Source organism: Aulostomus chinensis, chromosome 21 (genome assembly GCF_037954235.1).
Source record: "Aulostomus chinensis isolate RoL2024-O1b breed Wild chromosome 21, RoL_Achi_v1.0, whole genome shotgun sequence".
Taxonomy (NCBI): Eukaryota; Metazoa; Chordata; class Actinopteri; order Syngnathiformes; family Aulostomidae; genus Aulostomus; species Aulostomus chinensis.
Genome location: NC_141340.1, coordinates 3,682,501 through 3,702,038, shown reverse-complemented (window position 1 = coordinate 3,702,038; position 19,538 = coordinate 3,682,501). Strand labels below are relative to the sequence as shown.

The following is a 19,538-nucleotide window of genomic DNA, read 5'->3' as shown; positions in this document are numbered from 1 at the left end:
CCGGGTTCCAAAAGCATTGAGAAATCCTTTGCAGAAGAGTCGATGCTGTTATATCAGACTGCTAATGGCCGCGGTTGGAACGTTCACATGGCCGTCCAATCACCTGATGACCATGTTTTAGCTGGAATTATTTCATTGTATTTGCTAATCCGAGGTAGACCAGGTCATCTGTTAATCTCTGGGTTGGTGGTTTGGTCCCTGCGTCCTCCACTCTGCATCCAAGTGTCCTTGACCAGGACTCGATCCCCGAGGTCGCACGAGTCCGCGTATGAAAGAGAGGCAATATTTTAAAGCACTTTGAGTACCGTTTAAGTAGAAAAGCGCTGTGCAAACTCAGTCCAGTAACCATTTACATAAATTTCCTGTTATTCCCTTCAGATAAATCCCCTTTGAAAAGAGGCCTGTAAAAAGATTGGCCCAGTGGTGATGTTAGCATCTGCAGGGGAGCTTAGAAGCTGCGCCAGGTTGTGTAATGTTTACATTCATCGGTGAGACTGCGAGGATGAAGATTTTACATGCTAATGACTCGGCTCGGCTCGGTCCAAGGTCAAGCTGAGGCTCAGACTGCCACTGAGGAGAAATGAGGCCTTAAGCTCTGCCTGTCGCTGCACGGCAGATTTGATGCCATTGGGGTAAAAGGTCAGCAAATAATCTCCCAGGCTTGAATATCCTGTGGCTGCCGTTGCTGCTTTAATCCATGAATGTGTGTGTGTGTGTGTGTGTGTGTGTGTGTGTTTGTGTGTGTGTGTGTGTGTGTGTGTGTGTGTGTGTGTGTGTAATGAATGAGCTAGAGGAGAAATAAAGAGATGAGGAAAAAGACTGAAAATTAAAATGAGCATTTAGAAAGTGGAGACGCAGCCAAGAGTCCAGTCAGCTGTGTGTAACAGTCGCTAACGCCTCGGGGGAGTCTGGAGTGTTTTGTCATTTGTCGGCTGTCTGTGTGTTCTGATACTGACACATCCTGCAGTGTGACGCAGCCCAAGGAAACAGCTGTTTATGAAGCTCTGCCGCGCCAAGATAACAACCTGCCGTTTGATTGGAGTCAGTTTTGCCTCACAGATATTTGTAGATGAGTGTTTGTGTCGAGAGGCTTTCTTCCGTCGCTCTGTTTATCGCTCTGTATTCGGTGCAGGACACGAGGAACCACTGTCGATTATGTAAAAAGACGTAACGATGTTGGTTTTCCTTAAATTACAAGCTGAAATGGGCATGAAACATGCAAAGTCCCGTTGAACTTTTAAAGAACTTTCGCATCCTCGTTGTGTTTCCTCCGACTTTTCAACCCAAAGTTTCAGGGGTACAGGAAACGCGCTCTTCGGTCGCCTTGAAAAACAAACTTTAGACTTTTTTTTTTGGTCAAGACAAAGCAAAACTGTAACCACTGGAGACCAAAACAGTGAGGAATAAATCTGCCACTTTAAGTAAGATTTGTAAACACACTGTACACTGCACACCTGCTTTATACTCGCCGTCTGTGTGCTTTGCATAAACCTGCCAAAGCACTTTCATCCATTCACACCTTTCTTCCTCTGTCGTCCATGACTTTTCTCTCCTAATTGTGGAGAAACCGCGGTGAGATGCTGAGCAACGTCGCGCTTCGCTCTTTGTTCTCGCTCAGTTATCACTTGAACTGCGCTGTGCTGTTTTTACAGTCACCCCCAGTTCACCAGCACAGCGTTGGACATCAAAAACTAGAATCATCTATCAAACCTCAGCGAGGCAGCGAGCGAGTGTCCCAGGTAGCTTTGGGTGTTTTTTCATCTTAAATGATGGTAAAACAACTCCATCAAGTTGTTGCTGGTCATCGCTTTTGCCAGGATTTGGTTGTTGTTTTTTCCTCCCTCAATCCAAGTGTGCTTAAAATAACTGCAGGATTCAGTGTGAGTTGCGTGCGGTGGATGAATGAGGGCGAACGGTCAGACGGCAAAGTCCTCAAAGGAAAGCTGCCGTCCTTGCTGCCGTTTCATGTTTCTAACATGTGACTCTGCTGCCCTCTGTAGGAGACGTTGTCAGTTTAACAGGAGGAGGAAAGGTCTTGATCAGTTGCTGCAGCACGGATGAAGCAGATGACTAAGATGTCTTGATATGAACATTTCAAGTTGAGAAAATGTCGCCAGGGGGTTTGATTATCTTGTCCTCCTCTCATTGCTCCAGTCAGCCTGAATACTTCACATTCTTATGTCCCATTAGCTCCTTGAGTCGCCGAGCGTCATGCATTAATGATGCTCTCCAGTCAGTGAATAATGTATTCTGCACAGCGGTGTCGAGAACAGGGGGCGCCGAGACGAGCCTGTGACGGCTCACCTTGGCCGTCACGGCGACCGAGTGGCGAGAAGAGAGACATGGTTATTTAGCGTTGAAAGATAAAGAATTGTAGTTCATAAACGGGGGTTGCTTTCACTCACCTGTGTGCCCCCCTCGGCGTGTTGTGATCCGATTCTCACAATCCCAGAATCAACCTCCTCTAAAGGGACTGAGCATCTCAGCGGGGCAGCGTCTCAAACCACCCGCGGGGACGTGGCGAAGGAAACGTTCTACATTCCTATTTTATTCATTAGGGAATGCAGCGCGGTGCTGTGTGGTTCATCATCAACACAGTAAGAGCCAATCATTCCCCACCGCCGCCGGCAGCAGCCTGCAGGTGACACAACAGGCAGCAAAATACAAATAAGTAGATGCACTCACATGAGCGCAGACCTCCACCTCAGCCAGACTCAGTTTTTTTTGCACTTTTTAACAGATTTTGTTCCCCCCAAAACTTCCTTGGTTCCATCTGGGCTCAGGCTCCACTCCCCCACCAGGTTTGGCTTCGTAGTTTTTTTTTTGTACAATAAAAACACACACACACACACAGCGCTGAAAAACCAATCATTATTCGTATTATTATTGCTGTTATTATTAGTATTATTATCTCATGCGACGGGCGTGAGACATCTGGCATTTTAATTAGATCAACGTTCTCCAGGAGCCGAGCGCTACTGTAAGATAAATGGTCCTCTACCAGATCTCGCAGCACTGCATCAGAAAACAAACGCGTGTGTCCTGAGGGTGTTTGTCAAATGATGCTGCATATCAAGTAATTCCACCAAGCGTGCGCACTTAATGAAAATGCTAATTGGGGGGTGATGTCTGTGAATTCCCCAGAGCCGTCTCACAGATAAACATCATTAAATGCAAAAAGTTGATGTAAGTGTAGCTGGTGGCACCAGAAGTCACAGGCGCCGAATGAATTTGGGAGCGGCCCGGCCGTGCTGATGTTGTCACACGGGTCCCTCAGTGAGCTTTTTGTTTGCAGGATTTCTTAATAACCATGCGTGTGTGTGCGTGTGTGTGTGTGTGCGTGTGTAGCAGAAGGAATGAAGGAACTAGATTTGCTCGATATTTTACACACACACACCTGCACAGATGATCTCAAGGGAACGCTGTGGGTCGCGGGTCTGAAATGAGTGTCGGTGTTCCAGTTGAAAATGGAAATACGCACGCACACACTCACACACACACACACACACACTCACACACACACACACACACTCAGGAGAAACCCCCCAAAAAAACAACAGTTTGTTTTCCGAGTGCACGCTGTTGTTTGTACCTGCTGAGAAATTGCTGTTTGGCACATTTCTAGGAAACGCTGCCCGGCTCTAGTTAGGTCGATAAGATTAAAAGCGGTTGTGATTTATGACCTCACATTTAGTGTTGTGTGAAGAGGGGGTGGGGGGTCCAAATAAAGCAAACAGGTCAGTTAAGAGTGTATCGCTGACAGAGCACAAAGGGGAACTCTTTTACTTTGTGCCGGTTTGCTGGGCGTTTTAACAAATGCACCCTCGGATGTTTTTGTGGAGGTGAGGAAGCGACTGGGGCCTGGGCTCTGCTCGCGGGGAGACTTTCCTCTGAAACCTGCAGACGTTCTGCTGCCCTGTAATTCCTCTGTTGACTCTACCTGCTGTTCTCACGCACTGTCTGTATGATTGACAGGCTTCTTTTTTGTGCTTCCCGATGATTTCAGAGGAGATCTTCCAGTCCCACATCGCCCACTGGTGGTCTCCAGATGGCGCTAGGCTAGCATATGCTACCATCAACGACAGCCTGGTGCCAAGGATGGAGCTGCCCATGTTCACAGGGATGCCCTATCCAGTAGGGAAGGAGTACCACTACCCCAAGGTGGATGACTGCCCCTGGACCGCTGAGTACAAGGGTCCCACTTGGAGCTCACTAAACAGATGTTTCTGTTCCCCCGTCCCGTTCAGGCCGGCGAGGAGAACCCGGTCATCTCTCTGTACGTGGTGAACCTTAACGGTCCTCTTCACACCATCGAGATGAGGAGACCTGATGATCCCAGGATCGGGTGAGACCACCTGTCTGCTCCTTCTCCACACACCCGGCTTTTCTATCGCAAGCAGACGTGTATGGCGTTCCTGTGTGCATCCATTGAGATTCATGTTTTACTGTTGATTCTTCTTTACTTTATATATTCATTCAAAATGCACATTTTTGTGATTAAATGCAGCTTTTTTAGAGTTGGTACCTGCAAGTCTGCATATCCTCAACAGGTTCTGTCAGTCAGATTTTCCCAAGTCTTAACTTAAAAATAGACATTTCTGTAAAGATTCATGTCCCTAGAATGTGCCGTTTGTATTAGTACTGACATTTCTTCACCTCCTGGGTAGTATTACTGAGTAAATACCTCTTGGGTAGTATTACAGAGTAATACCTCAACATCTCAGTCCCTCTGCATCGTTCCTCTCACTTCAAACCAGCTTCATTTAAAAATGGAAATATTTTGGCGCTTATTTTAATACTTCCACCTCGTTGGTTGTCACGTTGCCACTCTTGCCGCTCACGTGTAACGAGTACGACGATGTGTGTGTGTGTGTGTGTGTGTGTGTGTGTGTGTGTGGGGGGCGTTTGTCAGGGAGTACTATGTTACCATGGTGAAGTGGGCCACCACCACCAAACTGGCCATCAACTGGTTGAACCGAGCCCAGAACATCTCGATACTCACACTGTGTGAAGCCACGACGGGGGTCTGCACAAAGGTCGGTGTGTGCGTGTGTGCGCGCGTGTGTGTGTGTGTGCGTGTGTGCGCGTGTGTGTGTGTGTGTGCGTTTAGTGCTTTCAGGCGCAAATAGAAACTTGTGAATTGTTCTTTCCAGAAACACGAGGATGAGAGCGAGGGGTGGCTTCACAGGCAGGTGAGCGTGGTGACGCGCGTCCGGTGTCGTCAATCATGGGGGTGTTTATCCAGGTCTGTAACTCTGATGTTATCTTTCGCTCGTCGTCTCTAGAATGAGAAGCCGTTGTTCTCCAAAGACGGACTGAAGCTGTTCTTTACTCGAGCCATCCCTCAAGGGGGCGGGGGCAAGTTCTTCCACATTTCCATGTCCATCTCCCAGGTACGACACTGCTTCTGTGTACGGAACATCACGGATGACACCTCATACTTGAGCTGCTAGAGGAGGTTGGACCAGGAGAAAAAAAATCATACTGAAAGATAGAACGTTATAATGCAGCAAGTTTTATTCCAAAATAAAGCAAAAATCTGATAGAATTCTCATCTCATTTGAAGAGAGAACCCAAGGTGTGTAGAACGAAGCTAACATGCTAACATTTGGCGGGGCAAAATGACCAAAAACCAGATTTATACAGACACGCAAGGCAAGATGCTGTTCTTGTGTGTATATAAATGTACGTACTTTGTGTGTCTCTGTCCTCTGAAGCCCAACACCAGCACAGACACGCTGCAGTCCATCACGTCTGGAGACTGGGACGTCACCCAGGTTCTGGCCTACAACGAGGACAGTCAGCTGATGTGAGCGCCGCCGCCGCACCCCTCACGACCACGCTTGTCCTGCTCATGTGGCTTCAGGTTGTTTGATTTTAAGCAAACGTTTGTAGATGAGCACCTCAAGACCTCGTGACCTCACGGGGGAAAGGCTGGGAAGGCTGTTTACTGGGAGGGGTTAAAGGATTCCTGGGGATTTACTGGGAATTGTTAGTGGGAGAGAGGAGTTGAGTGTTTCAGCACCACGGAGAGAGACGGAGAGGGAGTCTGGATGTCTCTGTCCCTGGTGCTGAAACTGGACTCATAGGTACATCGCTCAGAACCACGTGGATCTTCTCTAATTACAGAAATGAAGTCTACATATTGTTTGCTTTCTTCAGCTTTGTCGTCTCCTCAACAGCTCAAACCAAAAAAAAAAAAAGATCCCTGCATCGCTGCTGCACCCATGGGTGGAGGGATTCATCATTTCACACCCACACTCTTGTCTAGAAAGCAACTCTGATCCATCTGACATAATCTCACATCTGCACACTCGCATTCACACGTACAAAGACACAAGAAACTCTTTGTACTCGGCATTGACTTCAAAAACATCCCAAAAAAAAGAGCCCTCCTCTTCCTGGGGGGGGGGGGACCTACTTCTGTTCTAAAAGTATCCCCCCCCCCCCCCCCCATCACTCATTTATGAGACATTCATTCTTTGGAGTAGTTGGGTCAGTGTTGGATGTCCCCGTTTGCTCCCATAAACTCCGCTAAACTCACAATTACAATTGAACAAAGTAGTAGTGTGACTCCTTCAGTGTAGTACACTCTATGTTATTGAGGACCCCCCCCCCCTCTTTTTACTCCTAGATACTTCTTAAGTACTGAAGACAACTTGAAGCGAAGACATCTATACAGGTAACACCTGCTCACACCTGTTCCACCTGTCCGTCATCTGGGAATGAAGCAGTTGGGCCGTTGGGTGATGAGTACCGGTTCTGTCTCCGCAGCGCTGACACCTTTGGTTCATTCAACCGCCGCTGCCTGTCGTGCGCCCTGTCCGACGGCTGCGGCTACATCAGCGGCTCTTTCAGCCACAACATGAGCTACTTTCTTCTCAGCTGCCAAGGTGAGGAGCAGGAAGTGACTCGGCTCCTGGGGTACACTGACACCCCCCCCGTAGGTTCAAGGTGGGCGAATGTTTATGGGGGTTGGGGCCGTGTCACCTTAGCCGTCCCAACCCATTTTTAGAGCTGTGACATAAACGGGTCACAGAGTGTCCGGCTGAGCAGTTTTCCTACTTCAGGTGATGGTACTGATTTCAGAATGAACCCCAGGTGGTTTTTAATTGAGCGAAGGATATTTTTCATGTCCTACCTCTGCATCTACGTGTCTTTGTATGTAGCGTCAACGGTCTCCACCTTCCTACAGAAGTGAGTCATATTATTCCCGATCAGGCAGCTTCCGTCCGTGGCTGGTGATCCTAGACAATCTGTGATGAAACTTGCAGGCAAAAGAAAATATCTGAATGGGAAGAAACGCCCAAGCCTTTTTTTTTTTATATATATTTTGATTTTGGGAACGAATACTGAGAAAACAAGTCATTATTTCGATTTTTTAGTTTGTTTTATTTTGGAAAACGAATGATACACGGATTGTAGGCGTTGGTAGATGCAGCTACAGCACTGAGCACTCAATACCAGGAGAACATCACGTGCGAAAGGATGAATGTTTGTGGAGTTTCGACCTGACTTGAAGTCTGAGATCCTTGATATTTCATCACTGTTGTGTCAGATCAAGCAGGAAGTGACTTTCAAGCTCCTGCGGCTCTCAGGGACAGAGGTGAACATCGATGGTCGTCTACATTTGATTCAAAAAGCACACACACGTTATGCTGTATTATTCCCAGAAAAAGTCGAGGACAGGCTTCCAGTGTTGGGCGCCACCTCCTCCTGCTGCTGGAGGGACTTTGCCTCTGTTTGAGGCCCAGGTATTGAAAAGATATTCAATACTCTGACGAATCCGATGAGCTGTAGGAAGAGCCGTCAGACCCGAGCTGTCGGAGGCCTCTTCTGTCTTGGCTGCCGAGCACTTGGACATTAATCTGCATTTGATGACGCACGCAGACTTTATTCAGCTGTGCACCTGTGTGTCACGTGACCTGGGTGAACATCCCAGTACGCCTCACGCGGGGTTCTGCCGATGTCATCCAACCGTCTGATCTTCTTCTCAGGTCCAGACGTCCCGTTCGTGTCCATTTACAAGACACAGAGAGACGGAGAGAGCGAGACCAAAGACAGAGAGAGTGAGTACCTCTGATACTTTCAATTCAATTAAAGGACATTACAAGCGACCTCGTACACGTGAGCATCATAATTACGCCGAGGATGACCTTGTCAAAACAGGACGCACGTGTTTGCGCACCCCTCTGACTCACTGCTGTCTCCAAGCCAAGTCCAGCATGACTGCAGTAATCACATTACTCCTGTCAGAGGACGTGGTCATGAAATTATCACCAGCAATATCAGCATAGTGTAATTTAATCACTGCTGCGGGTTCGCCAACATGCTTTTACCGGCGCGACCTCGGCTACATTGATACACCTGCAAACGTAGCAATTAGAGCAGGTTGTTGGGGGTTGAGCAGTCTTCTAGGCAGCATGAATCTGGGATGCAGTGTTTTTCTAGGCCCAATCATTAGTTAGCATCTCTGTGAGTTACCTTGACAAAGAGATGGTTAGATTTCTGCATTGGAGTTTGGATGATTGCCGAGAATGAGCTAATGCTACAAGCTAAAAGGCTGACTTTTGGCCATGAACATCCTGCACTGTGAACTGCAGCAGCTAGCTTCACGCCTCTCGTGCTCTCAGTACGATGACCTTTAACCCCCAGATCTTGCTAGCGACCACATCAACGCTCCAGGTGAACGAGGGCGGTGTCTCCTGATGTGTTTCATGGGTTCACACGATGTGAGAGTAACCACAGGCTTTATTTTAGACGGCGAATTTATTCTGAGGTTTTAGGACTCCTTCCTGTGACACAGTTTTTGGTTGTTGTTTTTTTAAATGCTGCTGAATGAAGTGCTGTGGAGTCTCATATTTGGGGCGGTCCTGGACCTCCAGATGGCGCCAGCAAACCAAACCTCAATGATAAGGCCGATACGCGAATTTACACCAAAATGCGTGTGAATAAGGTACCGGGGCCAGCACAGAGTAGAGAACCGGCCAGACAGGCAAAACTGCAGCTCGTGGATTTAGGAAACAAACTGCTTGTTTGTAAAAGGAGCGGCCAATCGTTTATCAGGGTTAGTCCGTGTCACCCTGGACACGCCCATGACTGACCTCTCACACGTCATCGTTAGTAATGTAGCTGTTTGTTTGTTTGTTTTTTTAATGGAACATAATGTAGGTTTTACAGACGAAAACACACGAGCTGATGTCAGGGAATAGTCTACAGAAACACCTGTGTGTGTGCGTGCGTGCGTGTGCGTGCGTGTGCGTGTGTCTCCGTCATTAATCCCGGCCAACTCTCTTCCCTTTCACAGGGTTTAACTGAGGTTTTCCCCTGGAAACCTGGCAGGTTTTATCTTGGTTTGTCAGCTCGTGAAGTCCTGGCAGCTGTCCGATTGTTCCCCTCCTGGATGCTGCCTTTTAGCCGTCTACACAAACCGGTCCCAATACACAATGTTTTCTGGATCTCCTGCTGTCATAGCAACTAAGTGTTAGCGCTGCTCACCCAAGCTGCAGCAGTGGAGTCGGTGTAGCTGGTCGACCTCTAGAGATTCAGGTCACAGTCTCAGCTGCAGTCTTTCCTTTCTGTTTTGCATTTGTTGGACGTTTGGAAGGATGAGAGGATCTGAAGGCTTCTGGCCGGCTCCACGCACCTCACTAAACAGGAGACAGATTGGGTTTTAGCCCATCCACTAAAGTCCAGGGTTAATTTCACTTCTCAAATTAATGATTTTCAAGGTGAAATTTAATGCAAAAGCAGAATTTTTCGTCACAATAAGAATCATCAGGATTCAACTCTCACAGGTGCGTGCAGACAAGCTAAATGGTGATTATTTGTTTGGGGTTTTTTGCTGTCTGCAGGTATTGCAGAGGTTTATAAACTGGAGACCAATGCAAACCTGAGGCTGACGCTGGACTACATGCAGATGCCCACTGTGGAGTACAAGGAGATCAAGATGGAGGACTACAGTACGTGTGAAAAAACCCTTAGAACATGTGGTGATGTGTGACTTCATCTTCAGGGCCCACGTTGGAGTCTGTCTGAATAAAGACTTTTTTGTATTTGCTGCACAGCGTTGCCCATTCAGATCCTCAAACCTGCGAGCTTCATGGACTCGTCCCACTACCCGCTGCTCCTCCTCATGTAGGTACCAACCCACGTCTTCACACTCAGAGTCTGTCAGACGTCTGTGCACCTTTTTCTCTGAGTTCTATTAGGACAGAGCTTTAATCAGGTCCATTAATCTAATACAGAGACAGGGCTTTGTCCTCTGCTCGCGCTGAATCCCAATTACTTTGTGAGTGAGGAAACTCTTCGCTCCGTCCTTTGCTTTCGTTAGCATTCGTTGCACATCTGAGAAACCAACAACAACAAAAAATCCCCTGAAATTAACAAATTTAGGGTTATTAAACTGTCCTCGGTGTTCCGGATTTTCAAAGTCCCAACTGCGGTGCTGTGGTTGTCTGTGTGCAGCGACGGGACCCCTGGTGGCCAGATGGTGTCAGAGCAGTTTCAAATGGACTGGGCCACCGTGCTGGTGAGCAGCTTCGGCGTCATCGTGGTGCGTTGCGACGGACGCGGCAGCGGCTTCCAGGGCACCAACCTGCTGCACCGCATCCAGAAGAAGCTGGGCGTGTTCGAGGAGCAGGATCAGAGGGAAGCCATCAAGTATGTGGAGATGAAGAAACAGAAAACGGGCTGAAAAGAAATCGTCCGTGTGTGCACAGGCCAGGCGGAGCAGCATCCGTGTTTACTGGGGCTTCATTTAAAAAAAAACATCAATTCTGAGCAAAGAAGCCTTTTTTTTAAATTTGAAAATCTATTCAACGCACCAAAATGTGTCTTGAAAACATTCATTAGTATTTTCATAAAATATTTACTTTGCCATAGCGAACGCTGGGGGGTTCATGGAGTCAGCGGAGGTTGATACCACGGGTCCTCCTTTAATTACTGCAAAGATGCAGCATTAAAATCACATCTGCTGGGTGTTTCTGTCCTTGTTATCGTCTTGCTGGGGTTACGGGATTCCTGTTAACGAGACTAAAACGCTCCAGTTGATGTTTACAGTGAATAAACTCTCTAATCAGATGTTTATCATTCGCAGCGATATTCTGAAAGAGCCCTACATTGACAAAACCAGAGTTGGAGCCTTCGGAAAGGTACGAGTCGTCTCAGTCCCTCAAAGAATCCACATGGCAACTGTTTGGTAACCATGGTTACGATCCATCTTCCCCAGAGTCAGACAAGAAGATAGATACCCTTCTCAAGCATTCGGGCAGCGTATCAGTTCGCTTAGCATAATGAATGGTGGTGGATGGAAAGTGTTAGCGTAGCTCGTTCAAATGTTAGAAACCCAACTTTTCTCCTGGAAGGTCGTTTCCTGCTATGAAGTAACGATCATCTGCTTTCCTGTGGAGGATTACGTGTGAACTTCCAAGATTCTCAGCCTCATCCATCATAACCAGAAGCTGCAGATTTTGGAAGCGCGCAAATGTCAGTGGCATGCTAACACTTCCCATCCGCTGCCATTCATTGCGCCAGGCTAACTAGCTCCCTAATGCAGCACAGAGGAGAGAAGGGAACAGATCTTCCTGTCTGGCTCTGGAGAGGATGGAAAATCAGCGTATTTTCCAGAAAGTGTTCCTTTTAACGTCGAGGTTGGACTACAATTTTTCCTGGAGCTAAAGGCTAAAGCTAGCAGGCTGTGATTATTTGAATGCTTGTGTTGTGTCTCAGGTGTACGGAGGCTACATCACCAGCTTGTTGCTCAGAGGGGAGCTGTCTCCTATTAGATGTGGTGCCGTCCTCTCCCCCATCACTGACTTTGAGTTGTACGGTGAGCTGCACTCATCAGACAAGGATGGCATTCCAGCATTCAGAATCCAGAGATTTCACCCGCTAATAAAACGCAAAAGGAGTTTTTACCTCCATAGCTCATAGTTATTTCACTGACCGTGTTCTGTGTGTGTGTGTGTGTGTGTGTGTGTGTGTGTGTGTGTGTGTGTGTGTGTGTGTGTGAGAGAGAGAGCGAGAGAGAGAGAGAGAGATGAGCTTGTTCACCTTATCAGTGTGATTCTGCAAATACACACGGAAGCCAATTATGCTGCAGCAGCGGCAGACCATTAACTACACCAGCTTCCCCTCAGCTACCAGAGGGAGGAAATGTGTGAAATGTAGAATTGTGTGTGACAGAGGGAGAGAGAGAGAGAGAGAGAGAGAGAGAGAGAGAGATGACGCTCCTGAAGCTGGAGGTGCACCGAGTCAGGAAACTGCAAATTAAGGAGGAGCCGCACGTCTCGATGTGACTGATTTAGTTTATTTTTTTCCCTCTCACTTTGCCAGCAGGGGTGAGAGACGTGTCGTGACATCGGATAAGTTTGGAATTGCAAATGGAGACAATTCAGCGACAGCTTTTAGAGTAAATGATGTGGATGATGTAACGCCATTCAGTACGGAGAAGAAAAGTCTGCTTTTCCTCTCGGAGCGATCCACGATTTGCTGCCAAGTGTCAGTTAACAGGCTGGTTGTCTGAGTTAATTTGAGTAGAATGAAACTCGTCGTAGCCTTAGGATTCTTTTACAAACATCTGAAGAACCTTGAGCCTCCAACATGGTTTTATCATATTATGTATTACATGTATTATACATTATGGTGAGCTGTTAACGTGTTTTTCAGCTAAAGAACAGAAAGTAGTGGCTGTAGAGAGTAACTGAGACAATGGCGTTGTTCCATGAACGAGTTCTTAACTCAGTAAAGTGAGGGAATGAGTTACAACTCATGGCCTCAAAAAGGAACAGAACAGCAAAGTCTCTCCCGGTGTGCCTGAATCGTTCCTCCCGTTCCTTTTGATCTTTGCTCTCTTCATTACTAATCTGATTAAATCTCGCGGTGAGATTAAAGGTCCTTTACACCCTCAGTCTGCGTCTTTAAACGCGGAGGAGGAATGTCACGATGCAAAATACGAAGACTTCTCCTTCCTGACTGACACGAGACAAACGACTCCTCCTTCGCGCTCACGCAGAGTTTGGCTTTCATGTACGTCAAGGGCGGCGTTAATTGAAAGCTTCTCTCCTCTGCAGCCTCGGCGTTCTCGGAGCGCTACCTCGGGATGCCCAAACCGGATTCAGGGGCATACACAGTACGTATCCCTCCATTGCTTTTCTTATGTGTCAGATTGCAGTCATGACATTTGACCAGCAATTCTACTTCTCCTCAGATGGCAAACTTAGCCCACAGAGCGTCTCCGTTCATGGACAAGAAGTTTCTGATTATCCATCCAACAGCTGACGGTAGGAAAGTCTCTTCTGGATTAAAACGCTGCAGTAGAGGAAAGAGTGAAAGTGACGTGTGGATTTGCTGGTGTTTCCTCAGAGAAAGTCCACTTCCAGCACACAGCCAAATTCATCGCTCAGCTCATCAAGGAACGGGCCAACTACACCTTACAGGTTCGTGCCTCCGCTCATTCCATCTGTCTCCTCGTCCCTCCCGTCATGGCTCAGCTCCTCTCAGAACTTCGGGGGCTCGCTGATCCCAGCGGGAAGCCGCAGCAGGAGCGGGATTAGACCTCACAATGCCACCGCGCCGCATGATGAGATTAGGAGCCCTTCCTCCATTAACACTCGCGCTAATCCAATTAAGACGCTGGAGCGGCGTGCAGCTGAGTGCTCACTGTAGTTTATCAGTGACCTATAAAGTGACCCCGGGGGGGGGGGGGGGGTGCAGCCTCCTGCACTGCTAACATGAAGTAATTAGAACATTTTCATCATTGGAAATATAACAAATTACTTCAGCACTTGTTGCACAAAACCAACACATCAGAGCAAACAGAGTAGCTCTTGCAGTACTTTTCTGAGAGGAAGTACCTGAAGTGGTCCCATCTGTACTCTTTTTTTGGTGGGTTTTTTGTTTGTTTTTTTTGGTTACTTTACTCCCTCTTTTATTTTATCTGTTAAACTGGGTTACTCTGGATAGGGGTTCCCAAAGTGAGGCCTGAGGGCCACATTTAGCCTGCAGATGGACCTTTGAACCTTTGTTTGATGCACGTGACCCGAGAACAAACACCCCAATTTAGTTTTACCCGCTGAGGAAGAAGGTTTGGGCACCCCTGCACTTAGTCGGCGGTCATAGATTCGATTTTGGAATCAATCCTTTACCTACCTGAGCGTTTCCTTCCCGTTAAAGAGAACGCTGGCAGTTCAGCTGCTGGTCAGATCAACGCGCACAGGAAGCCGACATCGTGAAAAGGCGCCTCCAAGGAGGTGTGTGTGTGTGGTGGGGAAGCTCTTTGTTGAAAGCTGCATCTCAGACTTTGTGTGTGTGTGTGTGTGTGTGTGTGTGTGTGTGTGTGTGTGTGTGTGTGTGTGTGTGTGTGTGTGTCAGATCTACCCAGACGAGGGCCACTTCATTCACAGTGAAGCTACGAAGCAGCACCTCAGCCAGTCTCTGGTCAACTTCTTCGAGGAGTGCTTCAGGCTACCGGAAAGAGTGTTTGAGGAGACGCTGGAGGAGGAGAACGAAGACGAGGGGTAGTTCCCTCTGACAGGTCCCAACCCCCCACCCCCCCAAACCAACCGCCCGCCCGCCACTCTGTCGACGTGTCCAAGCACAACACTGGTGTCCAGCTGTCCACAATATGCAACCATCACCTGTTCCATTTGTTTCGGTTCGGCTCACTAGACTCCGCCTGTGTCCGCGTGCTGGACCTCAGACTGCCTTTCCAGCATCCGCGGAATACTTCCTCGCTCCACCTCCTCATCCTCATTCCCCATCTTCTGCCCTGAATCCCTAAGGCCCCTCCGGAGAGCCAGCAAAGACTGATGAGGCTGAGGTGAGATTGTGGATTATACTGGTTGATTTAACTGGGAGCAGCACGATGGACCAGCAGCAGTGGAGACAAAGCATCAGCTCTCTCACAGACCTCCAAAGCTGTAAGGGACCTTAAAGCGCGCGCGGGCTTGTAAATTAATAAAAATCAGATGCCTGATGACAACCACTGGTCAGCAGTGTTTGTAAAGGGTGTCTGGAGTCGTTGGGATACAGGAAATGTTGCTATTTTTCAAGTTGTGAAGAACTTTTCATGTTGGACTGTGGTTGTGTCGGTCGTTCATACATTATGTAAAATAGCACACGAGCATTCACTACTGATACGTGTTCTTTTGGTATTCATGGTTCCCCTGATGTTGCGCCCATCTTGTAGACTTGTTTTATGTTCTTCAGTGATGCTGACAGAGTTCTCCATCCGGCCAAATGTTTTAAAGAGATATTTCTGTTGGGACAGGATGTTTTAGTTTCATTAAATTTCCTCAAGAAGAAGAAAAACATGTATTAGTCACCTTACTGCCTTACTTTGTCAGAAAAACCGGCTACGGGACTGCATTTATATACTATCCAACTCGGTTTGACGGGAAGCTGCCGTTAGCTAATTGGCTTAGCATAAAGACAGGAAGTGGAAGCCTAGCTTAGCAGGCAGCAGCACTGCTAAAGCTCACCAAGTAATGTGAGTTGGACAAAATGAAGTAGTACATTGATGTACCGGGAGTTTCTCAAGGTGTTCCTGGGTGTATTTTTCCTGCATTTGTGCGGAGTATTCTTTATGCTAGGCGGAGCTAACGCTTAGCAAGAAAGCGGATAAGTGTGCACACTAAGCTAAGAAAGAAAGTCTGTTAGCGTTACACAATGCTAAGCTGACTCCAATTTCAGAGAACATCACTCTGAAATTGTACCAAAACTTGATGGAGGAAATGTAACTGCTGTGGTCGTGGTTGCGGTGGGGTCTGTAGGCAGGAGAGCATATTTCAATCATGAAGCTAAAATGTACAGAATCTGCATGCATTATTGTTTAAAAGACATTCCTGAAAGTTCATCAAAATTCATATTCAGAGTAATAAGAGCAGCACGTGTTAATGTAAAGGCTGTGCTATTTACTCTTTGCGTAAAACAATAAATGTACGGTATGAGAATGAGGGCAACGTAAGTGGAAGCCCACTTCTGGCAGGAAGAGGTTTTGTTTTTTTTTTAAAGCCATAATAATATATTAAAAAAAATATTCCCCCGGTAAGTTTTTAATTTGACCTAAAAATGTCAGAATTATGAACGTTGAATACATTTTTCTGCCTCGCAGTGTTTGACCTTACCTCTCAAATTTTAGCTCATTTCGTTGCGCGTCTGACTTTCAACTCTTCCCTCGTAATGTGACCTTATCGAATAGTTTGAACTTTCCCCTCATAATTTGGAGTTCTCATATCACAATTATTGCTTTCCATCTCATATTTTTTTCCCTCACCGTGAGACTTTTATTGTCATTGTTATTATTATCGTCAAGGCTAATTTTTAATGATTTTTTTTTTTCCCTGGCAGATGTTGGCTTCCATACAGGAAGCCTATGAGTTCATGTCTCTCCTTTGAAATTATGCATTTGTATATACAGGAGGGGACGGAGTCGCTGTCACACAAACACGACGTAGAAATGAGGAATTCTTGAGGAAGTGTAATTTTCCATGTATTTATTTTTCTATTCGAATGGCTATTTGTGTTACGTTCCACTGCATGTTAACAGGTTATTTGCGTCACTATCCATGTTAATTCAGCCCCGCGTGGTAATTTTGACATCTTGAATGTTCCTTACTGGATTGCATAAATTACATTTCCAGTAGTATTGTGATTGAGATCCCAGTCTCGTCAGCTTGATGTGTAAATGTTATTCAAAGATCATTTTATTCTAAAGAAGAAAAGAGACAATATTATATGAGTGTTATTTGTGCATAAAGCATTTTGGAAGTTACATTCGACTATTCATTTATGTTCTCCTGTTGCTGTCCTTGAATTAAAAAGAGCGTGGACTTCATAAATGCCAACGGCTCCATCAAACTTTCTTGCCGGCAGTTGAGAACTTTTCCGGGACGATGGACTTTGTTATCTTAAAAGCCTAGAAAGAGAGTGATGGCAGGTTGTGGCATGAAGGTAAGTGGATGAAGAAGAAAGTGAATATTTTATCAGCCTCCCTTTTTTGGGGGGGGCTTATCTGTTTTTATTGTTCTTGTGGATTTTATAACTTTGGTCGTACAGGGGCAGAGGAAGCTGGCGACAACGGAGAACCGACATTTCACTGCGCAAAGAGCGTCGGGCGAGCAGAAGACGAGCGGCGGCCCAGAGTCGGTACTTCAGAGTTGTTTGGCGCTGGGAGGTAAAGAGTTAAGTTGGTTTGTGGAGGTTTTTCACCATCAGCGGCTTCCTGCTGTGACTGGAACGAGTTGATTCGAGGGGAATAATCACAGGAACAAGCAAAACAATGAAAGAGTGAAGATGCACCGGGAGCCGAGGGGACGGCTGCTTCCGATTCCCTGCACTTTGATGCACTGTTGAGGAACGCCGTTTCACAGGAGCTGAGCTGAAGGAATTCCTCACTGCCTTTCCTCAACCACTCATCCAGTCAAACCCACGTTTGCAGTCGTTTAGCTCTGCGGCTGAAAATTGTGAATTCAAAACGTCCAGGCTCTTGACCAGTTATGCATTTCAGATCATGGGTTTTTATTTTTGCTTGGCCAAAAAGCTCGGGATAAACTGAAACAGACAGAACGTAAACCTGACACGGAATCATCGGATTTCAAACTGCAGAAGGCAAAAATCTCAGAATGTCACAATTTGCATTGCAATTACATGAATTAATCAGCTGAATACCAGCTACAGCACCCGCACATCATCAGTCAAGAACACCAGGCTCTTTGGGAAAGACGCACGCCTGTCCACCGTCCCCAGAGCCTGCAGGGAAGACCCAGCGAGTTAGCTTAGCACAATCAATGGCGGCCGATGGGAAGTGATAGCATCCCTCTGTCCAAAGTCATCAAACGGGTCAGGTTGAGGTCGTTGGTTTCAGGAAGTGGTCGTCCTCATCCTCTCTTACAAAGTCGGCCATGATTAATAGCAGCAGTCGCTCATTCAGTGGCTCTTTAGTTTATCTATTATTTATTTGAGTTGCTGAATGAAATCACTTCATTTGTCCTGGGAAAGTCGTCCCACCTGTACGCCTGACTTGAAAATTACAATATCTCTTCAATATTTCATTACAGATGTTAAGTACGACCAAATTCATATTAGTGACGGCAAAAGAAGTGTATTTTATGTCTTTTAACAGTTGTATGCTAACACTTCCCATCCACTACCATTCATTATGTTAAGCTAACTAGCCCTCCTCTCTGATTCTGGGGAGGACGGTGAAAGAAAATCATTTTTCCCAAAAAGTTTCTGAATTCCTTTTCACATTATTGAACCCTTCAGTCACGTTACAACCTAATTACAGGTTCCTCCTCGTTTGGACGCAGATTCAACAGGTGAACCGCGGAATCGAATGTGCCAAAAGTCAAGTCGAGTCAGCAGCAAATCATCCGCTGGGGAGGAAAGCAATCAGAAGTAGTAGATCTGCTCAAAGCCGCTACTGGGCGTGGTGGCCACCGGGCTGTAGTTGTAGATCAGAGCCCTCTTCTCCTCCTCCTCACTCTCGAATCTGTGAACGTTCTTCCTGGCTGCAGGGAGACGAAGCAGCTTTACTGCAGACCATCGGCTGCTACCCAGAATGACGAGGGGGGGAAAGAAACCGCCACCATACCTTCGTTGACAAAGAACTCGGCCATGTAGAAGGTGACTTGGACAGCCGATGGAGAGTGAGGAATGTAGGCCTTCCTCCATTCAAATGCGTTCTTCTCTGGATGCCACTGCGTCCCGTAGATGGGGTAATCACGGGCTGCCGGGGGCCGAGAGCAGAGGACGCGTTCATTAAGACGCTCGGTTCTACTTTACCTGCGGGCGGAAACGTGGAGCCGGTCGCTGATACCCTCGGCCGTCGACACAAACTCGATGTACCCGTCTGTGTTTGTGGAGAGGACTTTGTAAAACTGGTTCAGTTCTGCGTTGGTGGTGTAAGTCTGAGATAAACCAAAAGGAGAAGTTCAGTGACCACAAACGTTGAGAGGCAACGGTCAACGGCGCTTTAGCTGCCACGCGGCGTGAATGACGTACCTCCACGGCCAAACTCCACTTGTGAGAGTTTTCCGTCAGCGCCTCGGACGCCAGCGCGTCCAGGAGCTCCGCCGGGAAACCTCTGAACAGCCGGCTGTCTTTGGCTTCTGTGGATGGAAGCTACTTAGAGTAAAAGCTGCAAGAACAACATGCGTTCACGCGCATTCTCAGCTACAGACTCACAACGGCGAGTGTTGGCGGGACACTCCCACGGCTTTGAGGACGCTTGCCATTCCTCGTGTTTTCTCGCAAACGTCAACGTTACACTCAGGCATTTCTGACTTGAGCTCAACTCGATACAGAACGTGATTGTTCTCCTTTAAGTGACGGCTAAGAAATAAACTCATTTGTAGAACCTCCCCAACCTCCTGCGCTGGTCTGGCTAGCACGCCATCATACGCTTGCTACTTATTTGACAAGTAAATGCAAGGAATCTGTTCACGCAGCAACCCGACGTTCTCACGTCTGTGCCAAAAAATACTTGACTGTGGAGGGTCGACGCCGGCGTGTTTTGTTGACTTCGTGACGCAATT

At 47.2% G+C, this 19,538-nt stretch overlaps 2 protein-coding genes across 7 annotated transcripts in view; one reads left to right on the top strand and one right to left on the bottom strand.

Annotated features, from left to right (window-relative positions):
* The window catches only part of dpp6a (dipeptidyl-peptidase 6a), a 203,801-nt gene extending 186,970 nt beyond the window's left edge, over window positions 1–16,831 (top strand). For all 6 annotated transcript variants that reach the window (XM_086192165.1, XM_086192166.1, XM_086192168.1 and 3 more), the window contains 18 exons: window positions 4,007–4,161; window positions 4,248–4,345; window positions 4,913–5,036; window positions 5,154–5,192; window positions 5,286–5,393; window positions 5,718–5,809; window positions 6,635–6,682; window positions 6,775–6,893; window positions 7,998–8,069; window positions 9,855–9,962; window positions 10,068–10,137; window positions 10,468–10,662; window positions 11,099–11,153; window positions 11,731–11,830; window positions 13,074–13,132; window positions 13,211–13,283; window positions 13,366–13,439; window positions 14,374–16,831. In XM_086192165.1, the coding sequence (XP_086048291.1) occupies window positions 4,007–4,161; window positions 4,248–4,345; window positions 4,913–5,036; window positions 5,154–5,192; window positions 5,286–5,393; window positions 5,718–5,809; window positions 6,635–6,682; window positions 6,775–6,893; window positions 7,998–8,069; window positions 9,855–9,962; window positions 10,068–10,137; window positions 10,468–10,662; window positions 11,099–11,153; window positions 11,731–11,830; window positions 13,074–13,132; window positions 13,211–13,283; window positions 13,366–13,439; window positions 14,374–14,523 (1,739 nt within the window). In that variant the 3' untranslated portion in view covers window positions 14,524–16,831. The remainder of the gene's footprint in view (window positions 1–4,006; window positions 4,162–4,247; window positions 4,346–4,912; window positions 5,037–5,153; window positions 5,193–5,285; window positions 5,394–5,717; window positions 5,810–6,634; window positions 6,683–6,774; window positions 6,894–7,997; window positions 8,070–9,854; window positions 9,963–10,067; window positions 10,138–10,467; window positions 10,663–11,098; window positions 11,154–11,730; window positions 11,831–13,073; window positions 13,133–13,210; window positions 13,284–13,365; window positions 13,440–14,373) is intronic.
* A 648-nt stretch (window positions 16,832–17,479) lies between these two features.
* The window catches only part of ggh (gamma-glutamyl hydrolase (conjugase, folylpolygammaglutamyl hydrolase)), a 3,425-nt gene continuing 1,366 nt past the window's right edge, over window positions 17,480–19,538 (bottom strand). The window contains exons 6-9 of the mRNA XM_086192171.1: window positions 19,006–19,112; window positions 18,821–18,911; window positions 18,596–18,730; window positions 17,480–18,512 (exon numbers count right to left, since the gene is read on the bottom strand). Of these exons, the coding sequence (XP_086048297.1) occupies window positions 18,394–18,512; window positions 18,596–18,730; window positions 18,821–18,911; window positions 19,006–19,112 (452 nt within the window). The 3' untranslated portion in view covers window positions 17,480–18,393. The remainder of the gene's footprint in view (window positions 18,513–18,595; window positions 18,731–18,820; window positions 18,912–19,005; window positions 19,113–19,538) is intronic.